The 13,526-nt window shown below is 40.6% G+C and overlaps 1 protein-coding gene and 1 long non-coding RNA gene across 4 annotated transcripts in view; one reads left to right on the forward strand and one right to left on the reverse strand.

Annotated features, from left to right (window-relative positions):
- The window catches only part of LOC134481489 (uncharacterized), a 36,057-nt gene extending 34,168 nt beyond the window's left edge, over nucleotides 1-1,889 (reverse strand). The window contains exon 1 of one of the 2 annotated variants that reach the window (XR_010056995.1): nucleotides 1,561-1,752. This is a non-coding gene — a long non-coding RNA (uncharacterized LOC134481489). Of the gene's footprint in view, nucleotides 1-1,560 lie in introns of both variants that reach the window. The other variant, XR_010056994.1, reaches the window with a different exon arrangement.
- Thsd7b (thrombospondin type 1 domain containing 7B) overlaps nucleotides 1-13,526 on the forward strand; it is an 898,652-nt gene that overhangs the window by 859,529 nt on the left and 25,597 nt on the right. For both annotated transcript variants that reach the window (XM_039090425.1, NM_001191669.1), the window contains one exon: nucleotides 11,926-12,071. In XM_039090425.1, coding sequence (XP_038946353.1) covers nucleotides 11,926-12,071 — 146 coding nt within the window. The remainder of the gene's footprint in view (nucleotides 1-11,925; nucleotides 12,072-13,526) is intronic.

The following is a 13,526-nucleotide window of genomic DNA, read 5'->3' on the forward strand; positions in this document are numbered from 1 at the left end:
CTTTAAAAACTGTCCATAGCCCTGACATCTGGAAGACCTGCCAGTAATTAAGATGTGGCTGTGTTCAGTCATTCCTCTGGTCATGTGAAAAGGGTTTGGAAGGTTAATGCCTACTATCCTGGTATCTCCTGATGTCTCCTCTTTCTGTCAAGGGGAGAAATAATACATCATATATTTTACTCATTGGGTACAATGAGTATAAGGCCCCCTCCCAAGAACTCAGAATAAACTACATCAAACAGGTAAGATTTTGACATGAACTTCAAAACCCAGCACCCCAGTAGAAAGACAAGCGATGTGACCAACCCAGGAATCAGGAATACTAGTTGGTATAGTAAAACTAAAATTGGTGGAAAATTACAAGAATCTGTCAGGAGAGGGCGACACTGGGGAGTTGGTATTGTGACCAAGTTAAATAGCAAAGCTGTGCCTTAAAACTAGTGATACCAAGGGTATTCTTGTTCCCCTTTTAAAGAAGGAGTGAAGCAGGGAATAGGGAGACAAATTTTAGAACAGAGGCAAAAGGAACACCCATTCAGAGCCTGCCCCACATGTGACCCATACACATACAGCCACCAAACTAGTAAGATGGATGAAGCAAAGAAGTGCAGTCTGACAGGAACCGGATGTAGATCTCTCCTGAGAGACACGGCCAGAATACAGCAAATACATAGGCGAATGCCAGCAGCAAACCACTGAACTGAGAATGGGACCCCTGTTGAAGGAATCAGAGAAAGAACTGGAAGAGCTTGAAGGGGCTCGAGACCCCATATGAACAACAATGTCAAGCAACCAGAGCTTCCAGGGACTAAGCCACTACCTAAAGACTATACATGGACTGACCCTGGACTCTGACCTCATAGGTAGCAATGAATATCCTAGTAAGAGCACCAGTGGTAGGGGAAGCCCTTGGTCCTGCAAAGACTGAACCCCCAGTGAATGTGATTGTTGGGGGGAGGGTGGTAATGGGGGGAGGATGGGAAGGGGAAGCCCATATAGAAGAGGAGGGGTAGGGGTTAGGGGGATGTTGGCCAGGAAACCGGGAAAGGGAGTAACAATCGAAATGTAAATAAGAAACACTCAAGTTAATAAAAATAAAAAAAAAAAAAACTAGGATACCATCCCAAAGATGTTCAACATTTAATTCCACGAGCTGTTTTGACATCCTTTTAGATTACAAAAGGCTTTAGGTTATAGCCCATGGGCAGAAATATAACGACAGTATCATTCCATTTATATATGCTTGAACCTGGTCTCAATTTAATAGCTAAATAAATGAGTAGATTGCACAGTATACAAAGGACTTTCCTATGTGACCTCTGGCTTCCTAAGCACCTTCCCTCAGACTGTGCGGAAGGAATGACGGTTAGAGTTACACCTCACCAGCCTCCAACTTCCCCACCATTGAGCCTTCCTACTGCAACCTTGGAGCTCCCTTGTCTTGTCTCCAAATTGTGAAAATTCTGTATTGAAGTCAAGCCTTCATCCTCACATGCCCCAGCCTGGAAATAATAAACAGTCAGCACCCATCAAATACAAGTCTGCACGGCACAAACTTACTCTGCGAGCTGGAAAGGTTACATGCTATCATTGGGAAATATCTGCGGACAGGCTCGTCTCTGCTGAGCAGTCTGCTCGCGTCTGCCTTCTGTATGAGCCGGTCTTTTGTCCTGCCGATTGTGGCCAGGGGACAGAAAGGTAAGATGAGATAAAGTATACACAGGCACATTAAAGAGAGTGAGGGAGTTACCTGAGAGTCAGCCTTCTGCACCTGCAGCTCTGGGCTGACTGCCGTATCAAACGCAGAAGCTCACACAATTACCTCTGTTTATGAATTCGCCGGGTTGTTGGCCCAGTGAGCCACGCTTCACTATCAAACTCACAGAATGGCATTGATCTGAGGGAAATTTCGAAATGGGTTCTGACTTTACCTTCCCAGCTCCTGCGCTGCCTCCTTAGCGCACACCTGGAGCTTGTCACATCGGTTTTAATTGTGTTAAAGATTTCAAGGTCAGAACAGTTTGAATCCAATTTTCTTTCAGGTTAGAGAGAGGCTGATCCTCGGCTTCTCCGAGAGATCTTTTTAGATAGCTCTCCGAGATCAAAGCTAGTAATAGACGAGCTTAATATTTGGATTAGCCGTGTTCTTTGTCTATTGAGTTCTCGTCGGCTCAGTGGAATACAGAGCTCCCTAAATTTAGCATATCATGAATTATTCATAATTATCACTTAACCAATAAGACTCTAAAAATGTTAATTTCAGAATATGGGCTTCCTTTTTTTTTTTTTTACCATTTTATACTTTTCCATTCAGTGTATATGACTTGATATTATTTTTCTATACTATATAATACAGCCTTCTTCTTGTATTTCCCAGATGGCAAGTAATTTTTTTCCATCTATCTTAGACCATAATGAAAAAGTAATACTTTTTGTATGAGTTTGAAAGCATGAGAACTTTTCTTCTTGTTATTACTATCATTATTATCACTATTACTACTACTACTACTACTACTACTACTACTACTACTACTACTACTATTATATTTCAAGATGTCTAGGCAAGTCAGTAACCTTTACCTTAGGATTTGCATAAAATTTGACTGGTGTGGATTTCTTGACTAGGCACAAGACTAATAGTTATATTATATATATGTAATATATATAGTATATTGTTATAATTCAGAATCAGTCTATGGAATAGTTGGTTCTTCTGACAGGAGGTCAGGAAGCTGCCTACAAGAATGAAAAAGACCGGACACAAAGACCCAGGACCTTGCTTTCACAGCCTGCTTTTCCAAAGGCAAATGTTAAAGCACTGTAAGGCTAACTTGTCTTTTGCGAGGCTCATGCACTTTTATTCTATAAAATGAGGAACTATCAGTGTGGTTTCCTTTTTTTCAATGCTCCTTGGTCAAGAACACAATTATCAATGCCAGACATGTCTTAGTAACTTTTTCCTAATGGTCGCATGATATATGCTCCAGATTTGGGGCTGGGTGATAGGTTGTAACAGAGTCACCGAAGAGATACAGTGTGTAAGCTGCAGAGGCTGCATTTGAACCTGGATGCAGGTGGCCCCTACGTTTGGCATTCTGGAGTTACCTTCTTGCCTGTGATATTGGTTCAATGCCGTACCACTTTATGAAAGTTATTATAATATACACATATATTCCAGAATAAGCAGAGGAACCCTTAGCTTGGAAAATGGGCACATGTGTGCTTTAAAAAAAAATAGGAAGAGGAGTGAATATAATCAAAACACATCATATTAAATTCTCTAAGAATTAATATTTTTTCTGGGAAAAAAAAAGAAGAAAGAGATCCCTCTGAATGTACTCTCCCGGATATTATACGATGTCTCATCTGTCTTCTAGGATGGTAACTATTAATATTATAGACAAGAAATAAATGGCCTCTGGTCTCACTAGAGGCCTGATGGTCTCTTCAGAAAAGAATGGACAGTCTAGCTCCAAGATTGCTAAAAATCCTTCTCTTGGGCCCTCGGGGATCTCTTCCTTTCAGTACTTACACAGTTTATGTGCGTTATAGGGCCATGCCAGCTTTCATTCGTACTCACAAAGTTGCTGCGATGGTTGAGGACTGAACAGTAGGTAAGCAGTTTAAATCACACTGTACCACCAAAAGCCTGGAGCTCCGACAACGAAGTGGAGCATAACGGCACTTAATCATCCTCCATTCAAAAACCCTTTCTGATACCACGATCTGTCCTGACCTCTAAATGGTCTGATTCCTTCCCCCAGTAACTAGCCTCTCTCTCAGACAGATGATCCTAGCTGAGACCAAAGCCATCTGGACTCCGGCAGACTCTGCAGTCTTTATCTTTTCTGAGTTGGGTGTTCGCTAGGATAAAAGATGTCTGGAAACTTGAAGCAATTTTCAGATGACCCAAAGAATTTCTCTGGAGTTCGAGCCTGTGGGCTGCAGCTCCAAGTTGAAGACTTATTCCCACGTCTTTCATCTCTAACAAAGCCCAGCACATGGCCAAGAGCTGCTTGTAAATCACTGCTAAGCACTGAAACTTCTCTGCGTTGTCAGACACTAACCCCACTCCCAAATTCCTTTCAAGCAATGTCTACATTTAAAATTTACATAAAAATCGCAGGTGATATTTGTTAAAAGAACAGCTTTGAGTATATTGTAGTCCATGACCACCTGCTTGAAATGGAGTGTTTCATACACAATGACACTTTGTACTACTCTTGATTATTTACTGGAATGAGTACATAAACATGCATAAATAGTTTCCACAGGAGAGGGGCCCAGGCATGTTACTGTAAGTTAGGTTTTGCTGAAAGAAACTATGAAGTGTATGAATTTGGTGAAAAGGTCATAGGAATTCCAAGGACAAGGCTAAATGCAGCCTCAATCTCAAACGCCTAGCAACTGAACTACAGTACCCAACACACATGACAAGGGCCAGATGAGAAAGCACATGCATTTGGAGGGAAGCAACCCTGTGTTACAGCATTGATCATGATTCTACAAAGATTATGTCACTTCTCCAAGCTTCAATTAATCATGCCTTAAAGAAAAATAGTAATGAGTGTTCCTGAAATGCAGCCCCAGGTAGAGGTCCTGTCGAAGTGATTTGTTCTGTGGGCTGAAGGAATGCAGACTAGAGAGTTACTGGCAGGGGAAGGGAAACAGAGCAAGGAAAAGAAGCTGAAAAAGAACCGACATACGACCCCTGTACCGAAGCCCATGATAGCCATGTCCATCGCCTTCTCTCAGTAGTAAGGCGTGCTTTCCGGATGAGCTTCTCAAGAGCACACCTTAACGCCAAAGAAACATGGTGAAAGTTAAGGTGCACATGGCCATCTGCTTCTCTCTCATTATCTTATCACCTGCCAGGGTTTGCTCTTGAGCAAGAATAAATAAGCAGGTGTCAAAACGAAGAGTCCCTGTGCAGAGGCAGGAAGTAGAAAGCGGAAGCACTTTATTCAATAATCTACTGTTTCGGTGGCCATCAAGAAAGACCACTGTTGGGGTTGGGGATTTAGCTCAGTGGTAAAGCGCTTGCCTAGCAAGCGCAAGGCCCTGGGTTCGGTCCCCAGCTCCGAAAAGATAGAAAAAAAAAAAAGACAGAAAGACCACTGTTACCCTGCATTTTGTGGCACAGTCCCCTATCACAGGTGTTCATTGGCTAGCTCCTTGGTGATTTCAGCTCCTGGATGAGCATACCACACCAATGATTGCAGTGTATGCTTAAATGATTCCATGCGTATTAAAAATAAATAATGTGTCATTGTGAGGGAAGTAGAAATATTAGTAAGCACGTTTGAAGGCCAGGTCACTTCATGCCCCACTGCTGTGTCGGTAGTCTCTCTCCATGGCTACACACTCTACACAGGCATTGGTCAGTGGATTCATGTGTGTTGCTCAGATGGTTCCTATAATTAACTGTTGGAGGATCATAGACATCTTTGTCAATGCTCTTTTTGTTATTCTCACTTTCTGTCATCCCTTTACCTATACAAACACTACCCACCGTGTTGTTTTCTTGAACCACATCAAAACTGTCTATAGTTACCCAAAACGGCTAACTCTGCAGCTTTGCTTTAGACTCCAGAAGAATTCCTAGTTGAAGCTTGCTTCAGGAGAGAGCATGATGACCACTGAGATCCAGTTGGACAGGCAAAATGGTCAATTGCTGGATTTTTTTTCTTCTTTGTGTGAGACAATTGTTATTAAAAGGAAATCTTCTTTTATGCTTATATTGAGAAACAGAAGTCCAAGCAAGAGAAGGCAAGAACGAGCTCAAGGAAATTCCCCCGTGTCACTGTGGAAGCGTGGGATACATATGGCAGCACCCTTTCCTGTTACCCAGAAAACCCCGCCAGAACATAAGGAGTGTGGCAGGTTATGGATTTTATAACTGTGGACACTCCATAAGCAATATGACACAGGAAACAACAGGCAGCAGGCTGTGGGAATCCATCACAGACCTGTTTGAAGGCTCATCCTTAGAAGTGATATAAAAGAATATTCAAGAAAACATATATACAAACAAGATGGCACAGACTGAGAAAGGTTATATTTAAGAATATATATGTAGGGCTGGGGATTTAGCTCAGCGGTAGAGCGCTTGCCTAGCGAGCGCAAGGCCCTGGGTTCGGTCCCCAGCTCCGAAAAAAAAAAAAAAAGAATATATATGTAGATCTATATACTATATAAGCAATAACCAATGAAAAAAGAAGACAGATTTGAAAGAGGCCAAGGAAGGGTATGGAGAAAGGTTTGAAGGGAGGAAAGAGAAGGGAGAATTATAATTATATTATAATCTTAAAAGTTCAATTAGACTTTTTGATAAGAAATGCTGTCTGTCCATATGATTGATTTTGCAGACCATCTAAAACAGGAAGAGCCTCCTAATCTGTTTTGAACACAACTCTCTGGGTTCCTCAATACTAGATACTTGACAACTTCTAGCTTCCTTGTTTATGTAGTTATGGCCATGTGGTTAATAAATGGAGGTTAGAGACTCTAAGGTCAGAAACTTTTTGTATTTTATCTACCAGACTGTTTAACTAGCAAATTCAATAGATACATAAGAGTAAATGCTTAAAACCTTTTATATCCCAAAAATAAAAGTTCAAAATGTAAACACGTGAACAAGTGTTATTTTAGATACCTCTTAGGATGTTCATGTAAGTGTGAGGTATCCCTAGCTTATTCTCCTCATCTGAGTGTCCTAGCCTTCTTGATACAGATGTCTAGGTCTCTATATGTTTCACAACATTAAGTTGTTCATGAGCTTATAAAATCCATTCTCCTTTCCACAGCCGCCCTCTGCTAGCACCATTCTACCACTGGTCAGAGAATGTGTTAATCAATTCCTAGCTGCAGGTGGATTGAGGACCCACAGCAAAGGCATTATTAAAAGGGGGTTTTCCACATTGAATATTCAAAGGAGGCCAAGGCACGAAAAAGTGACTGAAAGATCAAAGACTTTATGGTCATGCGACAAATACCAGTTGTGGAAAATGGATTTCCATAGTGTAATCAGGAACTTATGTAAGAAACCTGCATGGCTGATTTATTCTTTATCCTGATGGTGAGCACATAGTCATAATTATGATCTGTATGGCACTTGGCACTGGATAAACTCAGTTACAGGCTTCTAAGTTCCAGAAAAAGAATCCCATTTAAACATTTTTTAGTACTTATTAAAAATAATTTCGTTTCCATTTAAAAGCGGCTCACTTTTAAATGACATTTTCCCCAACCTGAATTACCCTCAGATAATAAGGCCCTTCCGTATTCTTAGTTTTATTTTACAGAACAGGAAATTCATGCTCAGAGGACTTTCATACAGTCTCATCATTTTCTAGCTGTTAATTTGAAAGAATTATTTCCAACTGCAGATGACTGGTGCCAGGCCCAGTTTCTTCCCACTCTGCCTCAGCTGCTTTTAAATCTTCTCCCTCCATCCTGGCTGTGATTTTTAATTCCTGTGGTTTGACTATATCCTCCACATTTTCCCTCCCCCAGCAAGATTCATAATCATAAACCAGGTTGTCAAAACTCCCATTGCTTGTGGCCTCTAAGAATCGCTGCTAAGAGAAACTGGTGAGGCTGAGGGTTCAATCCAGTCTGAAGTGGATCCTGAGAGGCCTGGATCAGATCACTCTGACTGGAAGATCAAGCCTGCATTTTGGAGCCATCCTCATTTCCTCTTGCTCCGTTTTCAATTTGAAAGTTCCGAATTGGTGAACCTTTACTGGTAGGAACTCATCAACTATTCAATATAATAAAAGTATTCCTAGCTTCAAAAGAAAAAAGTGACATAATGAAAGATGAGGATCTTAGAAGGTGAGAATCTCCAAGTCTGTTCATGCTTCCCTGTCTTAACTAGAAGTGTTTATGCTGAACCTTAAACAACCTCAAAGAACAAGGTGACTTAAAGATTGACTATATGCTTCTTCCTAGTGATGGCCACATTGAAAATCTTATTTTCTTATCTGGGTAGCAAAAAAGAGGGTAAGTCCTATGTTTGTACTCCTGATGACTGGCCTTAGGGTTTCATTGTTTAAAAATTAACAATGTCATTGTTTATAATACTCTAATTTTTTGAGAATGTTATACAATGTCACTCTTGCCCTCTTCATTGCCATAATGCCTCCCATCCCTTCCTCCTCACAGGACCTCTGAACCCACCTCTACCTCCTCCCCATAATGCTTCCCATCTGCTCCCACCTCCTCAGCCCCCCCACCTCATATGCTCTTTATTTTATTTTAAAACTCACAAATACAATCTGAACTGCATAATATGAGTCTATTACCAGAGCAAGCTTGACCTAACAGGAAACACGCCCTTCAGGAAAAATAATTCTCCCTCCCCTAGAAACCATCCATAGTTCCTCAATTAGGGAAAGGAGGGCTCATGCGTACCCTTACTCCCTGCTAGAATATCAATTAGCTTGATTTTGTGGAGGCCACCACTGCCACTCAGAGTTGATAAAGGCAGAGGGCTTATCATGTCGAGAAAATACTGTTTCACTCAGGTCCTCCTTAACCTCTGGCTGTTATCATCCTCTTAGGATCCATGATCCTTAGAGCAAGGTGTACTACAGATGTCACAGTTGTGGTTGAACTCTTCCCTAACTTTTATTCAATGCACTTTGATCAGTTGAGAGTTTCAGCATTAACCACCATAATCCACTTGAGATCTTCATTGTGATAAGGTATGAGAGATTCACTTATCTATGGGTAGAGAGATCTATGTTCCTTTAGCAGAATAATCTGGGCCCAAAAAAGCTCCTTCAGCATTGGTTCTTGGCCAGAATTACAGTGTGGGGTGTGTGTTTCCTCCCATGGAGTGGGCCTGAAATCCAATCAGAAAGTGGTTGTGAAGCTCCTGTAACATTCATACCAGTATTGCACCCCTTAGGAATGACTCACCACACTGGTCACTATTGTAGTTCATGATGTTTGCAGTTGAGTAAGACTGTTGGTGACTTATCTCCCTGCTCCCCTAGCAAACTACACAGCACCTTCTGTTACGATGGAAACTAACCTACTAGGAGGAAGCTCCCTGGTCAGTACCAACTTCATTTCTCCATGTCCTAAAGCCAATGGGTACAGTTTCTTCAACAATAAGATCTTAACATCCGGGTCTCTCAGGCAACTAAGAAGAGTGGCAGTAATCTGTATTCCTGGGACACAAGTAACCAAGAACTCAAGGGAAGGAAGGAACCACACATCTGGAACTAAGCTTTTTATTTGACAACCTAGGGCTCTGGGAGGAGTGCTTCTGCTGTGTAAATTAACTTTAATTGAACAGTTTTCTATGGATATAAATACAGTGTGTGTGTGTGTGTGTGTGTGTGTGTGTGTGTGTGTGTGTGTGTGTGTGTGTCTGTGCAGATGATAAAATAGTAGCTTTCCAAATGGTCTTTCAAACATCCTACATGTTAGTTATTTCCCTAACTCCTCCTCTCTCTCATCTCTTTCCCGACCTAAGCCTCCCTCCCCACCCCCCCTTTTCTATTTGCATCTCCTGTAACACCATTCATTTTCCCTTTGTACTTAGGTTTCTTCCACTTTCATCTACAACAGAAAATACATGTCACTTGAATGGAAATAAATAAAATATTCTAAATCACTGGCCATCAGCATACCATCAAATTGAGAACAAGCCCAGAGTTATCTGTTCATGATAAAATCTAGTATTTTATCATTACATCATAAATATAATTACAAACCAGAAAGGAATGTAACTATGATACATTAGGTAATATGTATTTTGCCCAATAACATAGACAGGAAATTTAAACTTGTGAAGTTGTTGATCAAATGTTATATGACATCTTGAGCCAAATGTGTTCACAGGCTATAATGGATAGCAGTTTGTAAATGATGCCTGACTTATACCTTGATTTTAATGGTTCTGGGAAAGGTCTAAATGTGTATACAGGGTCTCTGTGCTCAAGATGCACAGTAATTCAACACTTCCATATCATCGCCAACACAAAGTCCTTTGTCAAATGGAACAAAGTTCCTTTGATATCTCCCATAATCGTCCTCTGGAGTTAGCTCCCAATCTCTTGCAGTTTCAACCAGAGAGCGTAGCTGAAGCATCCTAGTTATGACTCTTATTCTCATGTTTAACTTTAGACAACTGACCCCGGTGCTTCAAGGATTTATTTTCCTTGTAATACAGACAGATAAAATTTTTTCTGGGAATGTTCAATTATATGGGTAAGAACAGATAAGTTGTTTAGAATGATACATGATACCACTTCAATAAGTTCTTTGATAATATTATCGTACATTTTAGATAACCTAATGTAATATAGTTTTTATTAAAAAAATAAAATAAGCACATAATCAACTGGGAATTTTCAGTGACACTATCTTTTTGTGACAATGCAAGGTTTTACACACTTTAGGTGTGTGTTCTACCACGGAGCTATACCCCAGCCCTCTCAATCAGTGCCCTTTTCAATTAGTACTTAATGTATAGAGAGTATGATAATGTTAGTGATGGGGCTCAACCACCAAGGAATTTAGATTCTCAGGACCAACCTGGTTTTCTTCAGGTTTCTTCAAAGGGAGATTTATTTAGCCGCCAAATCTGTGAAAATATTCTGATTGACAGTGACCTGGTCCTACGAATGTATGCTACCCCGAGCTTCCAAGAGAAAACTAGAAAAACATGGTCCTCTTTCTCTTTGGATATACGTGTGGGATCTTTCGTGTTTTCTAGAAGAACCCAGCATTTTCTCTAGATCTTTCCTTCAATTCTTCTAGCATCAGATCCTCAGATTTGGTCACCCCTGCCCCTCCATACACAGCACTCTCTCCTCACAGCTCATCTGCTGATAGCCCTTCTGTTTCAAGTTCAACCTCTCAAGAAAACTGTCTCTGATTCATTCTACCACGGGGCGATGCTTCAGTGCATAGTCCCATAAAAACTGATTTTTCTTAAACAAGTGTCAAATACGCTAACATAGTTCACTCTGTAACAAAGAAATATCGTATTCACAAATAAGATAAATTGTATGACATAATAATTAAACTAAATGTGTCTCATGGCCGTGGAAAATGAAGAAGGGACTTGACTGGACAGTTTGTGCCCCTCCATTCACATGTCTGTTAAGCTTATCTTGGAAGTGCTTCTGTGATGGGAAGAGACTGTTATTTCCTTAGCCACTCATAAATCCACCCTTTCATTTCACTGTGACATAGAGTACCTCTGTTTGAATCTGTATACATTTAAGCATCATTTCAGGAACCAATGATGGCACAAGCCAACATACAGTTTTTCCTTGTGCTTGGTGAAGGGAGAAATAAACAGATCCACAATCATTTGGAAAATTGTCAAATTAACTGAGGAAAACTGTGAGACCCTTGAGAAGTGACCTTCCTGTGGAGTGTCTTAGAGTAACTTGGTTTATGTGGCATTCATATCTTACTAATTCAGACCCTAACAGACAAAAAGAGATACTCCTTTTGCTATTTCTGTCTATTTGTACCTCTGTTAGCAGCAGAAGATATATGCTATTTTACCACTGTAGCTAATATATGGCAAGATATCGTGATATAAATAAATATAATATATATAAATAAATATAAATATAAATAAAGATTAATAAATATTTGTTAGAGAAATTTGCATTACATCATTTACAAAATCAGCCTGTTTGACAGATACAGAATTCAGACCCGAAAACTGATGTAAAGACGGGAAAATTTTCGGGCCTTTTGAAACATCGATCTTGAGTCTAGTTTATGTCTCTAGAAATCTAAACTGAAATGGCAGAAACAAGACAGTGAATAGGGCAGGACAGAGTTGAGTATCATATAATGAAAACTTAAATGTACAAGGCCACAACAATTCTTCCCTCCATTTCCAAGCCAAACTTTAACCTATAGCTAACACCTCCCTTATTATTCTAGGTCGAATGAGCCGGACTCGATTTATCATTATGCCAACCCAAGGAGAAGGCCGACGATGCCCCACAGAACTCACCCAGCAGAAACCCTGCCCAGTGACACCCTGCTATAGCTGGGTCCTTGGCAACTGGTCTGCATGTAAATTGGAGGTAGGTCATGCCATGACACTTAGAGAATGCTTCTCAGTCTGTACAAAGCACTTGTGTCATCAAGTACAATGATTGAATAAATTACACAGCACCAGGTTCTGGGCACATGTTATTTTTAACACAACGGAGAACATGGGAAAATGCAGGCAAGTGAGTTAGTTTCACACAGAGTGGCACTGCTAAGAGTCTAAACAGCCATTCATTAGGCACTGATTATAATAAGCTAGGTCACGAAACTGCCAATCTCTTCAGCATCCTCGAGAGTTCTATGGTTTTTATTTCTTTGCTCACTGAGAATATCAAAGCATTCTTTAATTAAGCAAAACCCTGACTCTGTAGAAAAGCACAGCTTGCTTCGGATTGTGTTTCTTAAAAGTTAACTTTCAGCTTTGGCAATGCCTTGCAAACGGACAGAAGATGATGAGGGGATGAAAGCTATATTCTAACTTTATTACGCTAACCAAGGTTACTACCCTTTCCTCAATAATTGTTGTTTTATTGGCCTGAGATATAAATGCTTAATGACATCATCGTATGTCACAGGCCCTGAGCTTCTGCTTGATCAGCAAAGATCTGCTACTGTGTATCCTCTCTGGCTTCCAACTTAAGGAAGGGTGCATTGATTTTCTCTATTTCTGTCTTTTAGTAGTTTATTCTTCGGTTCATATTCTGAAGCACATTTTAATTAGGCAACAATTTTGATTACGCATTAAGAAATCTCCAGAGTATTCTCATAAAGATGTTTAGTGCCCCTGCCAGGATGGCCATGTTGAGCAGCTTGGTAATCCTGCTGAAATTAAATGCCCATGTTTCTTAACAGGTCTCAGAGGAACAACGTGATGTGGGGCACTTGTTTCCTGTTCCCGTTTTGTCTTGTATTGTGTTTTGAAGATAAGGTAGTCATACAGATTGATAGACTCAGAAAAAGCCTAACAGCTCAAAGTCTACTTGTCTGAAAATCTCTCTGAAGTCTTTGGGCATCTCAAGTATTATCTGAAATGACTGAAATCAAGAAAAAGGATAAAATAGTTCCCTTTATGATTATGACAACTTTGAGAGAGTAAATAAGGAGTGTAAGGAGCCGTTATGAGGTGAGGGCAAGAAGAGTTAACAAAAGCAGAAGGTGGAGGGTGAAAAGGGGGAGAGGCTCAGGGACAGAGAATGGCTACACTCCAAGTATTACCCAGCATACACTCCTGTTCTATCTGCCTTTGTAATTTCCTTTTTCCTTCTCAAGTATCAGCAATCTTTTAGTCTTTGATAGAGCCCAGCAATTTGTCTCACAGGATCATGTTGGGCAAATGCCCAATGGAAGCTTTTACTTTCATGTTGACCTTCTAGCAGAACCACAGGGACAAAGATGAGTGGTGACCATGGCTCTCGGTGGCATTGGTCTGGGTATTGGGTAGTGGCGTCCCTGCTACGGCACTGATTTAGAGGCCCAGGGACCCATGG

Source organism: Rattus norvegicus, chromosome 13 (assembly GCF_036323735.1).
Source record: "Rattus norvegicus strain BN/NHsdMcwi chromosome 13, GRCr8, whole genome shotgun sequence".
In the NCBI taxonomy this organism is placed as follows: domain Eukaryota; kingdom Metazoa; phylum Chordata; class Mammalia; order Rodentia; family Muridae; genus Rattus; species Rattus norvegicus.